The 20468-nt window shown below is 40.9% G+C and overlaps 1 protein-coding gene across 1 annotated transcript in view; it reads left to right on the top strand.

The window, feature by feature from the left end:
* The window catches only part of Ranbp17 (RAN binding protein 17), a 327894-nt gene that overhangs the window by 292082 nt on the left and 15344 nt on the right, over positions 1-20468 (top strand). Inside the window, exon 26 of the mRNA XM_036198233.1 lies at positions 3535-3701. Coding sequence (XP_036054126.1) covers positions 3535-3701 — 167 coding nt within the window. The remainder of the gene's footprint in view (positions 1-3534; positions 3702-20468) is intronic.

Below are 20468 nucleotides of genomic sequence, written 5' to 3'. Positions count from 1 at the left end.
CTATCACTTTGTCCGTGTCTCAGAAGCCCACAGACCTCCTTCTTTCTAATTCAGGGCTTTTTCAAGCCGGAGTGTTATTTCACTACTAAGTACTTTAAGCATGGGTCACACCTTCTCTTGAATATCCTCTCAGGTTAGTTTAGCTCCCCATTCTTGAAGTCACTGTTTCACCTCTCATCTATCAGATGTTCATGTCTCAAACATAAGATGGATAAGAAGCTATTTCTCAGTTTCCCCACCCCACCCACCCCGCTGTCTTTCTTTTTGTTTGTTTCTGTTTAGTTTGACTTGGGTTTTGGTTTTTTGAGAAAAGATCTCATATAGCCTGGGTCAGTCAAACTGCTGATCCTCCTGCCTCCACCTCCCAAGTACAGGCCATTTTCATTTCTCTTAGTAGTCAAAAATGGCAAGGGATGTGTCAACATGTCATCATTAACCAAAAAATATGGGTAGTATCATTCTGTAGCTAGAGTTTTCCTGCCTGGCCCACAGTCAGGACAAATCTCTCTCAGACGCTCAGAACCAACCAAGTAAACATACAGAAACTTACATTGTTTACAAGCTGTATGGCCGTGGCAGGCTTCTTGCTATCTACTTCTATCTTAAATTAACCCATTTCTGTTAGTCTATAAGTTGCCATGTGGCTCATGGCTTACCAGTACCTTACATCTTCCTTGTCCTGGCAGTGGCTGGCAGCGTCTCTCCTCCCCTGCAGCCTTCCACCTCCCAGAATTCTCTTCTCTCTTGTCCCGCCTATACTTCCTGCCTGGCCACAGGCCAAATAGCATTTTATTTATACAGAGCAATATCCACAGCATCATTCTAACCATATTATGATTCTAAATCACTGAAATGGGATCAAGTAGGGAATTTCGGGGTTTTAGCCTCCTCTCCTCTTTCCCCTCCCTTTTGCCTTCCCCCTCCCTTTACTCCAGGACCTTAAACATGCTAGACACCTACTGTAGTACAGGGCTGCATCCACGGCCTTTTCTCTTTTTAAAAATATGCTCAGTAGTTAGAGGTTAGATGAGGCTAGGGGTGTGGCTCAGCTGTAGAGTTCTTACCTAGGAGGCATGGTGGCTTGGGCCTGTCAATCTCAGCACTGCACTAAGAAGGTAGAGTCAGGAGAAGTTCAAGGTCATTCTTGGCTGCATAGCAAGTCAGAAGACAGCCAGGGTTATTGCAAGATCCTGTCTCCACAAAAACAAAAAACTTAAAAGAGTTGATCATTTTAGTGTACAAAGGAAATTATAAATGGTTGCATAACAATTACTTGCTTAGAAAACTTTCAGTAACATCTCTGTTGACTTTCAAATTAAATGTATCTCCACCCGGTTTTGGATGCTGTCATGTAGGAACCCAACCTACTTTGTTAACCTTCTTTCATGATTCCCCTACACATTCTTGCATGCAAGCCAAAGTCTGATCCTCCTATTTACTGTGAGTGACAGCCCAGGAGTAATGGCAGTTTGAGTTCCGACTGTGGGGTTGTTGGTTTGGTTTCATGGGTACCAAGGATCAAACCTCCAGAGGGTCATGTAATATAGAAGTACTCTACCGGTTGGGGATTTAGCTCAGTGGTAGAGTGCTTTCCTAGCAAGCGCAAGGCCCTGGGTTCGATCCTCAGCTCAAAAAAAAAAGAAGTACTCTACCACAGAGCCAACACCACCCCCATTATTTTAAAAACATTTGACACTTGTATATATTTTTACTTAATACTTGGTTTTAATGTAGTTATTGACAGTACACATTCATGGTTCAACTCTTTATTTACTGTCCAACCTGATCTTAGAGTGTCCTTGGACAGGTCACTTAAATCTCTAAGCTTCACCTATAAAATGAGAATATTACAGGACTGATAAAGGTTAAAAACAAGGGCAGTGATGGCACCACTGTGGTGATATTGTATTCCCCAAAATATTGTGCACCCTAATAAACCAGAGAACAGAACAGCCACTAGATACAGAGGCCAGAAAATGGTGGCACTCACACCTTTAATCCTATCCTTCTGGAGGCAGAGATCCATCCAGATCTCTGTGAGTTCAAAGCCACACTGGAAACAGCCAAGCATGGTGACTCATGCCTTTAATCCCAGGAAGTGATGGCAGAAAGCAGAAAGGTATTTAAGGCGTGAGGACCAGGAACTAGAGCTGGTTAAGCTTTTAGGCTTCTAGCAACAGTTTAGCTGAGACCTATTTGGATGAGGACTCAGAGGCTTCCAGTCTGAGGAAACAGGATCAGCTGAGTAATTGGCGAGGTGAGATAGCTGTGGCTTGTTCTGCTTCTCTGATCTTCCAGCATTCCCCCCAATACCTGGCATCAGGTTTGTTTTTATTAGTAAGAACTTTTAAGATTCGTGCTATAGCACCACACACCTTTAATCCCCGCACTCAGGAGGTAGAAGCAGGCAGATCTCCGTGTATTCAAGATCAGCCTAGTCTACAGAGTGAGTTCCAGGACAGCTAGGACTGTTACTTAGAGAAACCCCATCTTGAAAAAAAAAAAAAAAGATTAAAAACAATCATCCATATAAGACATTTGATGATGTCACTAACATGTAGTAAGCCCTTCCTACATTCCAGCTATTTACTGATGAAGTCCTTTTCCTCAGTCAACTCTGCGGAGTAGTTTCCAAATGATGAGGGAAGTAAAACAGTACTTCCAAAATAACAGTACAAGGGGGAAAGATGGGATTTGAAACCAGAGCTGTCCGGCTCCAAAATCCAGGCTTCTCTCCATGTTCTCAACTCTTGTTATTCTCTACCTGAAAAATCTTCCTCTTTGTATCACACGGGAATAACTTTTCCAAGCTAGCTCAGGCCATGTCCTTCATCCAACTCACTTTGACCACCATTAAAACATGATCTTTCCCTCAAAATGCAGCAGATAGGGCTGGGGGATAGCTCAGTTGATGAAGTACTGCTGAGTGCGGGACCCAGCTCCCCTCTGAGAAGCCAGGCATGGTACACATCACTGAAATCCAGCTTGGGAAGGTGGGTGTAGAGAGGTCCCTGGGCTTTGCTAACAATAAGCTTCAGGTTCAGCTTCAGAAAATTTTGCCCCAAAAAACGAGTTAGCATATGATTGAGTGTGCATGCACACGCACACACACACCAGCAGCAGTATGTGACTGTGTGACTCCTTCATATATTGTTTCATACTGCGTTGACCTCTGTGGAAAGCCAGGAGCTCTTTGACCCCAGGGCAGGATTTGCACCTATCTCCCCTTTGGAGCCATTTCCCTGAAGTACTTTTCACTAAGTAGATGCTTAATAACCAGTCAAATTGAACAGAGGTTGTTCAAGTCCCAAATGGGGAATTCTGTCCAATTCAGACCAGGAATCATTTTCTTGCTAGTGTTTCTCTATGCCGGGCCCTGTAATAGACACAGGGTGTAAAGAAAAAAGCCAAACCCCTTCTCTCAAGGATTTAGAGTTTCACTGAAGTGCTTTGAAATCTTAACTTTTTAATGGAGACAATAATCAAATGAACAAACAGATCAGTAATGGGAATGAATTGTTCTTGTTTGTCCAGATACAGTCGTCTCCTCCAGCTGCTGTACAAGTTTAGACTACATGGTCACCTACCTCTTCAAGCACATAGCAAAAGAGGGCAAGAAGCCACTTCAATGCAGGGAGTCTGTGCAGGCTGGTCAGAGACTGTTACACTTTATGCAACGAAACCCGGATGTGCTGCAGCAGGTAACTTTGATTAACGTGTTTCCCAGAAGCTGTTCTGGTCCCTGAACTTACATAAATGTTTGTCAAGGTGTTTAGCAGTAACTCCCCTTGATACTTTCCCTGACAGTACAGAGTACACTGGCTTCAGTGTTACCTGTCCATAAAAATCCCAATGCTGTTTATGGCACTGCAGAATTCAGAAGGGATAGTTCTCCTGAGGCATGAGGAAAGTGGATTAGAAATCAGACTTCCTCCGTGGACCCTTGGACAGCTCTCAAGTGTGCAGTAAGGACATGGCTGCTGGGGCAGTCATGTACCAGCTCCTGCTCCATGCAGACACCTTGCCAGGAACTGTCCATTCATGAAAGTGTAATTAGCAGTTGTTCCAGCGTAAGATTACGAGAGACACATACTTCAGACATTAGCCAGTGTTCCAAACGGTCAATTAATATGTAAGAATGCAGCAATTTGTTTTCAGTTGTGTTTTAAAAAGATTTATTTTTTTTTCATGTATTTTATGTGTATGAGTGCCCTGTCTGCATGTACACCTGCATGCCAGAAATGGGAATTGGATCCCATTATAAATGGTTGTGAGTCACCATGTGGTTGCTGGGAATTGAACTCAGGACCTCTAGAAGAGCAGCCATTGTTAACTTATCTTAACTGTTGAGCCATCTCTCCTGCCCCTGGTTGTGTTTTCTAATTGGCCAACACAGGCCAAGGCCAAGTTTATAATTGTTTTAAGTAACTCACTTCTGCCAATCTGAGAAACAACATACATAAGAAATGAAGATATATGCCAGGAATATTCCAAAGAAAATAAAGCCATTTTACAGATAGACCAGATAGACCATCACTATGATTGATGTTTGTACTTCCACAAAATTTGGGGAATATATGTATACCTTTTTCAGGGTTTTTTTGTTTTGTTTTGTTTTGTTTTGTTTTGTTGCCCAGGGTATATCCATAATAGTCTGACTTGCAAAAGTTCTATGTTATAGTCTCTCTGACTATATTGTCATTAGTGAACAATGTCGTCTGAGTCAGTAGGACTATCTCATTGCAAATGAACATGATGAGAATGGAATGGGAAGTCTGTGGAAGAGGTTTCCTTCCTGAATATAATGGTTTTACTAGGATCAAAATGAAATTATGAAAGTCTTATTTGTGGTGACATTTCAGTTAACTAGTTGCATTCCAGGAACAATTGCATGAGTGTCATTCATTCATATTTTGAGTAACTAGCAAAGGACTAATTACTCCAGACCAATAACTAGTTGCTCTGATCCTGAAACTACTCACTAGTTGGTAATGTTTAAAAAAAAAAAAAAAAAAAAAAAGAAAAGAAAAGAACTCCTTGAGGATCTGGTCAGTGTAATTTCTAATTCACCCATGAGTATCTGTTACCTTCAGTGATGGTGTGCTCTAAGTCAGTGAGCCTCAGTCTTCTCCATGCATAGAACATGAGGGTTATAGCATACTTGAACCTGTACCAGTAGTGACTGGCTTTTGGTGGGGCTAGAGGTGTAGAGCTTTTAAAGATCTGAATGGTCTGTTTCATTTATTGTGTGCAAAATGCAAGGACAACTAAGATTTATAGATATAGTTAATCAGTTATGTGACAATCTATTAACGTAGTAATAATAGAGACTGATCCAGAAGGGGAGGACTATTTTAAAAAGTCTTATTTAGACTCCACAACAGCCTAGAAATGTAGCTAGTATCATCCCCAGTTTTACAGATCAATATTCTGGGTGCCTCAAGATTTGCTAGAAAGTAATAGAATTGGAATTTGAACCAAGGTCTGTTTAGCACCAAAGCCAACATCCTTAAAACTCAAGCCATTGCTTCTCAAGGTATCTCAGAGTCACCTGGATGCCTGTGCAAAATACACACTCTGTCATGGTTAGGATGCACTTCTCTCAAACAGTTCCTCCTGCAAGTCACTGATGGACAGGTGGGAGAACACTGCAGGCCTATGTGTGTAGTTAAGAGTTTTTCTGCCTGGCCCAGTAAGGACAAATCTCTCTCACCCACCAGTCCCACAGTCGCTCAGACCCAACCAAGAAAGCACACAGAGACTTATATTGCTTACAAACTGTATGGCCATGGCAGGCTACTTGTTATCTACCTTTTTTATCTTAAATTAACCCATTTCTGTTAGTCTATACTTTGCCACATGGCTTGCAGCTTACCAGTGTCTTTACATGTTGCTTTTCATGGCGGCGGCTGGCGGTGTCTCCCTCCAGCCTTCTACTTCCCAGAATCCTCTTCTCTCTTGTCCCACCTATACTTCCTGCCTAGCCACTGGCCAAACAGCATTTTATTTGTACAGAGCGATATCCATAGCATATGTGTTTTGCATAGAGAAAGCTGAGGACCACTGACTTACAGCATGTAATCATGTATTCATGGCCCTGCCTACCAGGACAAAGGACAAGACTACCACCAAGTCATTCCTGCTAGCAGTCAGTCATCATCACAGTATTGTCTCATCAGCTTTGAGCAGTCACTTATAAGTTGGTTGAAATTTTTAGTAAAAATCAGTAGGTTACAAGCTAGTAATAAGACCATGCAGGAGATGAACCAGTGTGTCTTTACTCAGAATCAACATGAGTTTGTTGGTTTAAGTCATTTCTGTGTGTTAATAAGACTTGGTAATCTTTCACTTTATAGCATATGACTAAGTAGTGATATATCTTTATTAAGCAGTGGAATACATTCTATTTATTTGGGATGTAAGCTTTCAGATAACATTTTAAATATTAATGACTGGTCTCTGGTAGTCAGCATAAATATGATTTGCATTAGCACTAGGTTGTATCATCTTGAGTGCCTCTGATGTCAACTATTGGGTATAGTAATATCTGACATCATCTCCTTAGGTCACTGACAACTTTGACCTCTATTCTTATGCACAGTTTCTGTCGTCTCAAAAGCTCTTTTGAATTGATTTGAAATTTTGACTCTTCCCTTTATGAGGCAGTAAAATTGATAATTATTCAGATGGGAACTGAGCACTGAGTGAAAAATCAATTCCACCCGCTCTCTGCTGCGTATAAAATTACTTCTGAGTCTGCTGGACTGAACGGATGGCCAGAGTAAAAGCAGCAGGCAGGAGCAGTGGGAAGAATTAGCCGGACAGAGCTAATAGCCTGAAGGGATGGACCTGGAAAAGAGGGAGTGGGCCAGTTGGGGGTTATTATGAGCAGGGATGGGCCCATTGATCATCTGTTTACACCAGCTTTCCAGGACCTTATAAATCAGCCCTGGAGAGTGGCAGAGCAAAGATTCAGACTCTTACCAGAGGGGCTTGTATTAGATTATTCTCATTTTCACACTCAGATGAAAAGTGAGCCATTGATTATTCATTGGTTGCCCATTAAATGCTGTTTTTATAGATGATTTGCCTGTCACAGAAGGTAATGAACAAGGTTGCTGCTTCATAACTTGAGGTTTCAGTTTTCAAGGCATCTGTGTCGTTAAGTAATGCCTAACCCTATTAAGAGGAATGGGTTACAAATTGCTTAACAGTGCTGAAAAACTAGACCCTAATGACTAATTGTGCCAGGAGTTTAGAGAGGGCTTGTCAGCTCTTTAAACTAAACTGATGCAATGATACTGCAATTATTTACTGGTTTGAACTGTTTTCCTCCCACCCTGGCCATATTTGACTAGAAGCGTAATTGCATGGAGAGTGTCAATTCCAAACTGCAAACGTGACCTCAAGCTTCTGCAGATAAAGAATGACCCTGGGTGAAGGGTTCCCAGCTCCCTCACAGGCCTTGTCACGTGTGTGCCTCTCACCTGGAAGTGCATTTACTATGACCTGTCATGTGACTATGGATCTTCCACAGTTTGTGAACAGATGTAACTTTGCAAGGACTAAAATTTATCCCATATGAAGAGTCATTGAATTTAAGTGAGTCTGAGGTAAGAATTGCTGCCTCTCAAGTATTCCTTCAACCTAACATCTGAGAAAAACCCAGTTTGCATAAATTAAGGGAGAAGAATTCCTCAAGTATTTTTATGTCACTAGGAGAATAAACTAAAAACTTATAAAGAGATGACCAGTAGTAGCAGTGGTCGGATTGCTAATCACCACTGATTAGTAATGGGTGAGAGTGATCTGCTGCAGGAATTTGGAGACAATGTTTATATATGATTTTTTTTTTCAGTTTTGTTACTGGACATGTTATATATTTGCATTCATAACCAGGAGATCAACATTCATTCAGATACATGAAAAGACAAAAGCTATGCCCAAATTAGGTGAGGGTTTGCAGAATCAAAGGGCCATTTTACAGACATAAAGAATTCTTTTTGTAATGATAAGGGCACTGATGTGAAACTGCATCAGAACCTCCTTGAAAGTTCTAGAGAGAGTAGCACCTTGTACAGAAAAAGAGCAGTACCTGTGGACTGCCTCTGTTGCTGAGTGGATTGTGCAGTTAGTGTGTTGATGAGGTAGCTGCAATCATAATTATGTCCAAATACAGAGCATAGGAGAACCAGAGTGATACTTACCTGGTCGGAGTCTAACTAGCTATTTGGCTCAAGTCAGCTCTACTAAAAATGCAGAGAAATTCTAATTAAGACTTTCTCTTCCTCTCTTCTTTTTTATTTCATTTATTTGTTTGTTTGTTTGTTTGTTAGCATGCCATTTAACTAGAAATTGTAAAGAGCTGTCAGGAGCTATAAAAATCATACTTCGGTATGAACATAAGCTAAAAGAACATTCACCCTTTTCCTCAATCAGCCAGTCAATCAATGAAAATTGCTTTTGTATAGTGCTCTTCATGACATGTATCCCAAAGTGAATTATAGCAAAAGGGAAATCATCTGCTCTTTTTTCATCTCTGTGTTTAGACTGAAATGATATTGCTCAACATTTTGACATACTACACAAGACATCTTTCATACTTAAGATTCCATTCCTTAATACTAAATAGAGAAAGTGCCAACCCATACTTAACTGCTGTTGAAGCTTTGGCCTGTGGAACCTTAGCAGAAACACTTAAGCAAATGAAATACATTTCTTATTTAACTCTTTAAAAATAATTAGCCATGATTTTTTAATATTAATGAATGTAGAGTTTTCTCAGAGCCCACTCAGCTCCTCTCTGTGCCTACTTTTCCTGTCCTTGTAGTTTTAGTAAGCTCCTATGCTTTTGACCTCATCTTCATCCTCTGTTCCTTCATCCTGCATCTTTCTTTCCTTGCTTCTGGCTCTGAGAAAACTCTACAAATGAAATTATTTCTCATGATCCTTACATTGAAAAGGGGACCCTCCATTTGACCAACTAGTTTGGGATGGTTGCTTTACAACTTCGTTACTGAAAACATAGCAGTAGACTGATACCAGAACAGGCTGAAAGCACATTCATAATTGGCCGAAGGACTGAAAGGAAGCTAAGGTGTGTCATTAGACACAGAGAGTGGAAGAGAGGTGCTCAGATTCTGTGACAGTTGTTTTCACATGTGTTGCCATCCTCCTAGTCCTCGTCACAGAAATCCATGTATGTACTGTGTTCTTTCAGGAAAAAACAATACTGGTAAGGTGTGAGACCTCACTGTATGTGGGCACTGCCTTCAGTTCATGTGTCCACGGTGTCAGACATAATCATCAAGTATCTCTGTGAGAGAATTAGCAGTATCCTTTCACAGATGCAGAAACTGAGGCAGAAAAAGGTCTAGTCTTTCCTAAAATCATGGTCTGAACGCTGAAGAACTAAGCCATTCAGTCCTCTATTTTGTCTTTTTTCCCCTTTTTGTATATATTGGTTATACCTAGTAATGGGTTTCATTATGACATTTTCATACATTTATATAATGTGTGTTCATCATGTTGCCCCCCCCCATTGCTCTCCTTTCCTCTCCTACACCCACTGCTCCCCTTTCTGAAGAACTAAAATTTTAATGAAAGTCTCTTTAACTCCAGAGTTTATGTACTTACCCACAAAGCTATCTGCTCCCTCATTTGATGGCTTCTAATCAAGAGAAGTATATTATATTGTGTTTTGAAAACTATTAATAAGGCAAGTTGAACATTGTGAGTTCCACTGGGTCATCACAAGGTAGAATGATTCAGAATGCTCATCTTTAAAAAAAAAAAATTAAGTATACGTGTGTGTGTGTGTGTGTGTGTGTGTGTGTGTGTGTGTGTGTGTGTGTTTGCACATGATGCAGTTCCTGTGGAGGCCAAAAGAGTGCATTGGATCCCTTGGAGCTGAATGATGGGTGGTTGTGAGCCACCTGACATGGGTGCTAGGAACAGAATTCAGGTAGCCCTTCTCATGTCTGAGACAGAGCTGAGCTTCCCCTCCCTTCTGTTGTACACCCAACCCTACTCACTAATTCTGTAGGTAGGTGATGAGGATGTAACATTTGGAAGGACATTTCCTTGAGGAAATCAGAGTCTGATAGTGTGATTACCTCATGATGCTCTTTGTGACTTTTCCCTAGTCATCTTTGAGGTTGTTTTTGAAGTTTCATTTTTTCTTTAATCTTTTTTATTTTCATGCATATAGGCATGTTTGCCTTCATATATGCCTGTGTACCACTTGCATGCCTGGTGCCTGTGGAGGCCAGAAGAAGGTATGAGATTCCCTGGAATTGGGGTTGCAGAATGTTGTGAGCTGCCAGGTGGATGTTGGGAATCAAACCTGGAACCTCTGAAAGAACAGTCAATGTTCTTGAACACTGAGCATCTCCCCGGCCTACTTTGTGGTGTTTCCTTTAACCTGGTGTCTCTAGGAGACTATCCAGATGGCACCTGGTCACAAAGGTAAATGTGCCATGTAACATTCCCTTATCCCATCACATCTCTGTCTCATCCTTAATCTCAAATGGATTTGATATAGAATGCCAGTTTCCTCTTAGTGGTAAAGCCTTTCTTCTCAAGGAACCTTTTACCAGTGATACCACGAGCCATTTTTAAGCTCTGGATCTAATACCTGGTTGCTTTGAGCCTCTATATGCCATTCCTGACCATTATCAAGTGTATTAGTCAGATTTCTCTAGACCAGTGGTTCTCAACCTGTGGGTCACAACCCCTTTGGAGATCTCCTAAAACTTCTGAAAACCATGGATATTTACATACAATTCAGAACAGTAGCAAAATTACATTTATGAAGTAGCAACAAAAATAATTTTATACTTGGAGATCACCACAATATGAAGGACTATATTAAAGGGCAGCAGCATTAGGAAGGTTGAGAACTGTTGCTCTAGAGGAACAGAACTGATAGAATGAATCTATGTACGTTAAAATGGGATCTATTAGAATGGCTTACAGACTGTGGTCTGGCTAGCTCAACAATAGCTGTCTCCCTACAGAAAGGCCCAGAATCCAATAGTTCTTCATTCTGCGAGGCTGAATATCTCAGCAGGTCTGTAACACATGTTGAAACCCCAAGGAAGGAATGCCTCAGCAGTGAGATGGATGAACATTCCAGTGAGAATGAGGGCTTCCTTCTTCCATGTCCTTTTATACAGGCTGCCATCAGAAGGTTGTGGCCCAGATCTATGGCAGGTCTTCAGGCCTCAAATGACCCAGTCAAGAAAAAACCCTGACAGATATGTCCAGCTGTTTGGGTTTTAGTTGATATAGATGTACTCAGTTTGAAAAGGTTAGCCATCACTTCAAATATCACAAGCTAGGGTACCTCTCAGGCCAAGTGGGAAGTATTAATGAAGACAGGAAAGAAACCTACAGCTGAGAACACACCTGTCTAAAGGGGGTGGCCTCAGCACATCCAAAACACAGCCAATCACTGTCTTGCTAGACACGTCAGAATTTTATTTTATTTATTTTTGATTTTTCAAGACAAGGTTTCTCTGTTTAGCCCTGGCTACTCCTGGAACTCGCTCTGTAGACCAGGCTGGCCTTGAACTCATAGAGATCCACCTGCCTCGGCCTCCCAAGTGCTGGGACTAAAAGTGTGCGCCACCACCTCCTGGCTCAGACACATTGAAATGTGTCCTAAAGTAATTCAGAATTTGAATTTTTTTAATGTTGCCCACTGACTACAAATTAAAAATAAAACAACAACAACAACAAAAACATCGGAAGAGTGAGTGGGCCATGTGTGTGAGTGTGGAGTGTGTGACCCTAAGGAGTCCCAGGACTGAGAGCGCCAGTGTGGGACTCCCTATTGCTCATAGCTCTGACCTGCAACACTACTTTTGCTGGCCTTTTACCAGATTTTTGGAGTATATTTTGTTAGTTGTTTTTTAATGTATTTTGTTTTGGTTTTCCTTATCTTCTTATTTTGCTTTTTTTGTTATTTTAAAAATAACCAGGTTTGTTTGAGGCAAAAGTCAAGAATCAATATCTCTCTCTCTCTCTCTCTCTCTCTCTCTCTCTCTCTCTCTCTCTCTCTCTCTCTCTCGTGTGTGTGTGTGTGTGTGTGTGTGTGTGTGTGAGTGTGAGAGAGAGAGAGAGAGAGAGAGAGAGAGAGAGAGAGAGAGAGATATCTAACTGCTAAAGATGAAATAAAAATATGTAAGGTCAGGTCTAAACCTGTCTAGGTAACAAGGCAATAAAAGTCCCCAGGGCCGCTGGAGAGACACAGACCCTCCAAGTTTAAGAGCACTGGCTGTTCTTTCAGAGGACCTAGGTTTAAGTCTTAGTAGCCACATGGCTGCTCACAACCATTAGGAACTCTGATTCCAAATCTAATAGATCTAGAGGATCTTCTAGCCTCTGTGGACACTGAATGTTCATGGTACACAGACACATAATGTAGGCAAAACACCTGTGTACATAGACTAATCAAATAGTTATTTCAGTCCAAGAGAGAATAAACCTCTTAAGAATGAAGAACTCAGGCTGGGAGATGGCTCAGTCAGTAAGTGCTTGTCTTGCCTCATACTTGTAACCCAGCACTGGAGGAGAAAGACAGGCAGGTCCCTGGGGCTCACTGTCCAGCCAGCCCAACCTATTTGGCCAGTTCCAAGCCAAGAAAGACCCTATCTCAAAAGCAGGCTAGTTAACACCTCAATAATAATACCCAAATTTGATCTCTGGTTTATGACACAGATGCACACTCACACATATACACAGAAAACATTGTGAGCAAAGACAAATTATTAAAGCCCATGTTTCTAATTTTGAAAATAGAAAAGTAAGAGGCCCATGAGATGGCTCAGGGGGTAAAGGTTCTTTCATCCCTGGAACCCACATGGTGGAGGAAAGAATCAGCTTCCACAGATTGTCTTCTGATCTTCACACATGTGCTATGGTGTGCATGTGCATGAATGGATGGATGGATAGTTTTATTAAAGTGATATTTTAGAACAAATCATGTGTCCTTTTAGAAAAATGGCAACTGTCTTAATCTTTTTCTTAAGTGTGTCTGCTACTTTGATTTTTATTGTAGGTATATTTGTTGGATAACCATTTGAGCTGCAACATAGACATCATATTAATGTAACTTATATAATGCATTTTTATGGTGCACCTCATTTTCTCTCAAAGATCTCCTACATCTTGGCATTTTTCCAGGCGTCTCAACACAGCCTGATTCCTTGCAGTGGTCTGTGGATGTCTCTAAAGTAAATACCCAAAATAATAATTTTCAAAATCATAGTCTATAGACATGATTTTAGCTCTACACCTATTGTGGTCATAAATTGCTACTATAGAATAAGCCAGATGGTAATGCTAAGATTATATCTCAATATAAAATGGCACTTCTAAAACTCCAGGAAAAATGTCTAGTCTACACATGGATCAGAGAAAAAAAAAAAAACCTCTGCCAGTATTGCTCAAGTTAACAGAACAGAAAGGATTTCCACCCCATGAGGACATGTGTTCTCACCTCTAAGCACAGTGGAAGAATACAATCCATTGATAGCATAACTTGCCTTATTAATTGAAAGGATGGAATCCACCAGATGTAGCCCAAGCCAGCAGAGAGTTGGGTGACTAAGCAACAGCAAAGAGACCATATTGAGCGAGCCAGAATTCAGTCTCCAAGTCATTTATTTCAGCCAGTGACAGTACATGTAAACTCCTGTGCCTCTGCAGTGATTGATGGTTTAATATCATATATAATTTTTTTAATGAAGGAAAACCATTTAAATATGTTACCATTTGCACTGGTATTCTCCTATGTACATAACTGCATTTAATCATTATGGGGATTGTTTTTATACTTGTGTAATTTGTATCCACGAAATAACTGTCAAAACCATCTCATGCTGTTGCTGGAAATGGTACAGTGTGCTTCATACTCGAATAGATTCATTCTTCCCTGCACATAATTAAGAGTGTTGGAGCTTTCACTGCACCACATAGGAATTCCATGTTTACATTTCAGAGAATGAAAAATAAGCCACAATGTGTTTGCAGGTTCTTGTTTTCTGAGGCAATGAGATTTAAGTGCCTTAGTTTTGTACCAGTATATGATTTGAAGAGTTTGATTTTAAGACTTTTAATATTAAAATACATAATAAAATTTTATTATCTAATTATAAGAGGGTTTAGCCTCTTATTAAAGTTGCTAAATCAGGCCTATATTAGCATTATAATGGCACAGTTTGACATGGAATACTCAAAAGTCAAGTTCAAAAGGGGGGTTGAGTTGTTGGGAGGGGTCTTTTTGCCTTACTCCTCCTCACACAAAATAACAAGGATGAAATGCATGTGTGGAAGCAAAAAAGGAGCAATTTGGGATGCTGGAGAAGGAGTAGAGGTGTCAGCCCAGGATGGTACCCTTAGGCAAGGCAGCTGGTGTATGTAGCCTTTTGTTTATCTGCTACTGGTTTATGTAGCCTTTAGGCCGGCACCAGAAACAATCACTCCTACAGGGTCAGCTGCTGGTCAGAAGCAAAGTAAGAAAAGATTTTGCTTCCAAACACAGCAGCCATAATTTCTGTACAGCTGGCACCTGCTACTGGTGCACAGCGTGAAGGTGAAAGGTCAAAGAGGCAGTTGTTCAAAACTCCAGAATGGCTTAAAGGGACTTGTAGATTAATCTGCTTTATTAACTTCTTATATTAGATAACTATTGCTGTGAATGACAGTACATCTTTTTGAATAAGTCACATCTCTTTCTCTTTTAAATTAGCTTTGGAGTAATGAATATTAAATAGAAAGCATTTCAAGAGTAATTAAATGAAAGCAGAATGATGTCATTTTACAGTTTTGTTTGTGTGTTTATAGAATAGGGGAATTATGCTTTCCAAGAATTATGGTTTTTTTCAATCCTCTTTTAAAAAAGGAAGAAAGGAAGGAAAAAGAAAAACAGTCAGATTTCATAAAGAAGAATTGGAATACACAGGACAGCCACATGTCCATTAGCCTTTGTCTTTAAACTGAGAAAAGATGATGTCTCTTGTGCTGTAGCATGAAGTCATTGGGTGCCAGTGGCTGGCTTTGACATTCCCAGGGGCTCCAAATGTTTTCTTTATGAATTAAAGTGACTGCAATCTGTCATCGTTCTTTTATCTACAGTTTAGCACAGTCATTTCTGCTATCGGTCTACAGCGAATGTTCTCAGGATAGTAAAGGAGTTGTGAAAAGCCGACAGCAGACATTTCTTTTTTTTCACATTCATGTAGAGCAGATAGAGAATATTTTGTACGGGGAAACATGTGGCTTTATACAGACTTAGCCCAGTAATAATTAGACAAGCTATACAATAGTCTCTTACCCTATTCTGGCAAATGAGATGGTTTTTATCCTCTTCATTGGTAGTGATGTGCATAATTGGCTATCTGTAAACTAAAACAGAAAGAACTCAGTAACTGTATCCTTTTTTAAGCCTCTGCAAAAAATAAGTCACTGTAGAGACTTTCCATAGGTTAAGTACTGATACAAACTCTGGAAAGGTTTTAAACAAACTCTTCAAAAGGGATAGCTTTTTCTGTTGACTGACAGTGATTTTTCGTCTTTGTTGTTTGTTTTAAGGCTTCTCATAAAGTGAAAGTACTGTGGAGAGCAAGTGTGTTTTGTGATAAGAGAACACAAATAGCAGCGTTCATATATATTTCACAAAGAAAACTGTACACCACGTTTTTATATGAGTGTGATCTTCCCGCTCTGGGCAATGTTTCTCTGAAATACAAAGGTTGTACCTAAAATCATCTCCTTACTCCCAAAGTATAGCCTTCTGATCTCTGCTTGAGGACCTGGCCTTGTTATCACCCTACCAAAACCCTGTTGTTCTGTGTGGTCGCTGGGACTAAGAAGTCACTGTGAAAGGAGCGTCTCAAACTCATCAGATTCTGTGCTGAGTGTGAGACAGACACACACAAATGCTGGGCATGTGTATTGAAATGTGGGTTTGCAAACATGCTTCTATTTAAACCTCATAACACTAAAGTACTTGTATGACCATTTTATAGTCTAAATGTTGGTGTTGAGACTCTGTGAAGTGTCTGCAGCTAATAAACAGCAGAGCTTGTGCTCTCACCCTGGAAAAACAGCACAGCCCCCAACTGAGCTGAGGACTTCTTTCTGTCTGTTTTTTTGTTTGGTGTTTTGTGTTTTTTGAGACAGGGTTTATCTCTGTGGCCCTGACTTTTGTGGAACTCACTCTGTAGACCAAGCTGACCTCGAACTCACAGAGATCTATCTGCCTCTGCCTCTGCCTCCTGAGTTCTGGAATTAAGATGTGCATCGTAAAGTATCAACACTTGGCTCCATCTGTGTTACTTATCTTCTTTACTGGGTTTGGTGGTTTTGTTTGCACTGCTAGAATCAAACCCAGAGTGTAGCTGGACGTTTTCCTGTATCCCACCTGGTCCCACAGCCACTCAGCCCCAAGTAAACACACAGAGGCTTATATTAGTTACAAACTGTATGGCCTAATGGCTCAGGCTTCTCAATAGCTAGCTCTTACAACTTAACTCAGTCCATTTCTATTAATCTGTGCATTGCCATGTGGCTTTGTGGCATTACCTGTTGTCTCACATCTTGCTTCTCCTGGTGGCAGCTCACAGTGTCTCCTGACTCCACCCTTCTTCATCTCCATCTCCAGTTTGAATGTGAGGCCTAACCTTATTCTGCCTTGCCATTAGCCAAACAACTTTATTTATTAACTAATGAGAGCAGCATGTATTCACAGCACCAGAGCCTCATACATGCTAAGCAAGTTCTCTACTACTGAGCTCCATCCCCAGTTCTTCCTTCATAGATTTAGAATCCAGCACTTAGATGATAGTTAGCCTTTAAGTCTCACATAGGTTGAACACTTATGAAAAAGCCAAAGCACACATTCCTTGCCATGTGCTTAGAGCAATGGCTGGTCTGTAGGGAGAGAAGGAAGCAGGTACTCTAAGAGGTCCTCAAACGAAAGGCCCAACAGCTGTGGTGGAAGGACAGCGATGGAGGGAGAGCCCAGTGGCTGCCATGTCTTATCTAGAGAGGCCTGACTTTTTTGCCTAGTCGGAAAGAATACATTGTAGACCTGAGGTCTTTTAGAGCTCTCTATCCTCACATATGAACTTTCTTGGCTTAGATAGATACTAATGTAATGTGACAAATCCATGGAGTCTATGAGCAAGGGAGTTTATTACGGGGTAACTCACTATAGAACAGTTATTTATTGTAGGGTCCAGGAAAGCCAAGCTATTTCCCACACTGATCTTCCAAGATGTGCCTGGTCAGTCTCAGCATCCAAAACCACGAGGGAGGGAAGAGAGTGCATTCAAATATGTGCATCCCAGGCAGCATATACTTCGAGGAGGTCATAGGTAGATGTAACAGTTACCTGCTACCTCACTAGGAGTGGTGCTTCAAGGTCATAGCTAAAACAGTTCCTCACTATACTTATGAGCACCCAATGAGCCAATGACTATAGACTCACCTAATACAAGATATTCAACCAATAATGTGACTTCATGTTTGATGCACAACTACCACTAACCTTGGTTTGATGTTACTGATTGCCCTTGAGAAACACCTGCTATTTATAAACATCCTTTCTATGTGATTCTAAGCCTGAGACTTCTTTTTTTAAATAAGATTGATTGATTGATTGATTGATTGATTGATTGATTGATTATGTATACAGAAGAAGGTGCCAGATCTCATTACAGATAGTTGTGAGCCACAATGTGGTTGCTGGGAATTGAACTCTGGAAGAGCAGTCAGTGCTCTTAACCTCTGAGCCATCTCTCTAGCCCCAGCCTGAGACTTCTTTTATAAGACCATTTTATTTTCAAGTCTATGACATCAGGCAGATTATCAAGGTCTACAGGTGTACCTGTATGCTTTGCTCTTTTCGGATTCTTTCTGATAAGCATTCTCAAAGGCACACTGTTGTGAGTGAAGGGATGAGATAGTATAGGTTTGATTCTTGGCCCAACATAACTCTTCTTCACCTATTCCTCCTCCATATTTTAGGCATCTCTTTGTAGTGGCAAGAATTAAATACCATAGTAACTCTTCTCACTAATACACTACTGTCGCATCTAAAATCTATTGAAATCTCATAGCAATAGTAATGGGTATGGATTCTTTAAACCTGAAAGTATTGGCACACCAGAAGTAAACTTTGGGAGAAGTGTGCAGAAACTCAAACTTGAAATAACTCATTCAAAGCTGCACAGCTATAGTGATGCCTGATGCGTGGTGAGGTATTTGTGTCTCCACACAGGTTTGTGTCACTAGAAACTTGGTTCCAGGGAGGTGATAATGAAAGAAGGGCGTTAGATCATCTGACCCATGAAGCAGTTTGGGGAAAGTCTGGTCTTCCCTCTCTGCTTTCTGCTTGAGATGTGATCCCTCCTCTGGGTGTGCCTACTAAGTAGCACCATCCACCATTAGGCTTTCTTCAGAGGCTTGACCAGTAGAACCCAGTCTAGGGCTAAAAACCTCCAACACAAAAAGTTGAATAATCCCCTTTTCTTTATAAGTAGCTTTCCTTAAGTATTTTATTAAAATGATAGATATAAATTAGTGGTTCTCAACCTGTGGCTCTCAGCCCCTCTTGGGGGTCAAACAACCCTTTCACAGGGGTCACCTATAAGACCATCAGAAAACACACAGATTAAAATTCATAGAAGTAGCAAAATTACAGTTATAAAGTAACAACGAAAATAGTTTTATGATTGAGGATCACCATAACATGAGGGACTATATTAAAGGGTCGCAGTATTAGGAAAGTTGAGGACCACTGGTCTAGATAATAGGGAAGAATTGCTTGTCCCTAGATCTCATCCAGTTTTGACTACAAAAAAAGCTTCCTGGGCCCTTAACCTGCCATTCCTTCCTAGCATTTCTTCTTACCCATCCACCCTTGTCCAGGGGAGACAGATGAGATTTCTCCTGCCTTTATTTCTCTAGGTGGCAGTGTGAAAAGGAATGAGAAGCCTTGGAGTTTCTTGAAAGAAAACAGAGTTTTGGGAATGTGAGGGTTGACCCAGTGGCGACATACTTGTTTTTCAAAGATTACTGACTTTCAGACACTTGCAAGTTTTTCTGTGATTCCCAAAGTATATCACTTCATAATCATTTGCTTGGTAATTCTGAGGCAGTTCAACCAGCAGCAGCCATTGATGGAGCCAAGTTTATATAATATGTAAAGGAAGGCTTGTTTGTCTGCAGTCTGACCACCTTTCATGAGTTAATTTCGTCCCATGTGCTCATGCAACCCATAAGAACTCTTGCCATGAATTCTGTATCCCTTGTCATGCTTGGGGGATATACTGAGTGGTCTTAGGCTCCTGAAATTCCATCTTCATGTAATGCCTTTCTTTGAAAATGCTCTATTTAATGAGGACTTGCATACCATGTGTCCTTGGAATCATTTTCCTCTTTGAGAATCACACCACTCTACAGAGGAGAATTCCTAGGATATTTGAATTGGTTTCTAGGATCAGTTGGCCAGCCACTCATGTGGCCCAAGACTCACAATCTTAGAGTCTCTCCTATCCCATCATTCCCTCAGTGCCCTACATCACCAGGACATGGGTACCAAAGATAAGAAAAATACCTCAGTACATACTTCCTGATGGTGCTGTGAGTTAGGAATGTGAACTAACCCACCACCATGAAAGATGGCAATAGACAGCACCAGACTTGAAGAGAAGTGGCCTCAAGGCCAATCACCATAAGGAACGCCCAGAGCAGGAGCTCTGTTAATGCTCATACTTAACGTGGCCTCGTAGTTCAGATGGACACAGCACTTCCACTCAGCAGCAATTGGAGATAAGTGCACTCAGGATGATTTCTCCAAGATTAGAAGGAACAGCTTGGTGGGTGGACGATAAGAGATTAATAAATACATGAGCTCCTCAAGGCCTGTTATGGTTGACTATGAAATGGCCTCCACAGGGCCATGTTCTCACTACTTATTCCCAAATGGCATCACTATTTTAGGGGTTCTTGGAAATTAAGCAGGTAAGACCTAACTGCAGGAAATAGGTCACAAGCAGCTGGTCCTTGGGTGTGTCTTATGCCCGGCTGATCCCTGTCTCTCTGTTTCCTGACCACTGTAAGATAGGAACCTACTGAACCACATGGTGTTCTGCCCAGGCCCTGAGACCAAGACACCATTGCCTGAGCCCTCTGGAACCATGAGCCAAAATAAACCATTGCTCATCAAAGCAGTTTGATGACAGTGATAGGAAGCTAACTAATAGAACATCTTCTTCAACTCTGACCAGAAGTGTTTGACACATAAGAGGCTGGTAGTTCTTTGGGCAGTGATTAAGTATGGGAAATAAAAAGGAAAGGAAAAAGAAGAAAAGTTCTGTAAAATAATACCTGGTATACAGTAGGTCTGCAGTGTGTGCAGCATGTTTTCATCAAGTGTTAAGAAGATAGTAATTAAA

The sequence above is a fragment of the Onychomys torridus genome, chromosome 8 (genome assembly GCF_903995425.1).
Source record: "Onychomys torridus chromosome 8, mOncTor1.1, whole genome shotgun sequence".
In the NCBI taxonomy this organism is placed as follows: domain Eukaryota; kingdom Metazoa; phylum Chordata; class Mammalia; order Rodentia; family Cricetidae; genus Onychomys; species Onychomys torridus.
The sequence above is the reverse complement of the archived record's forward strand: the minus strand, read 5'-3'. Positions and strand labels throughout refer to the sequence as shown.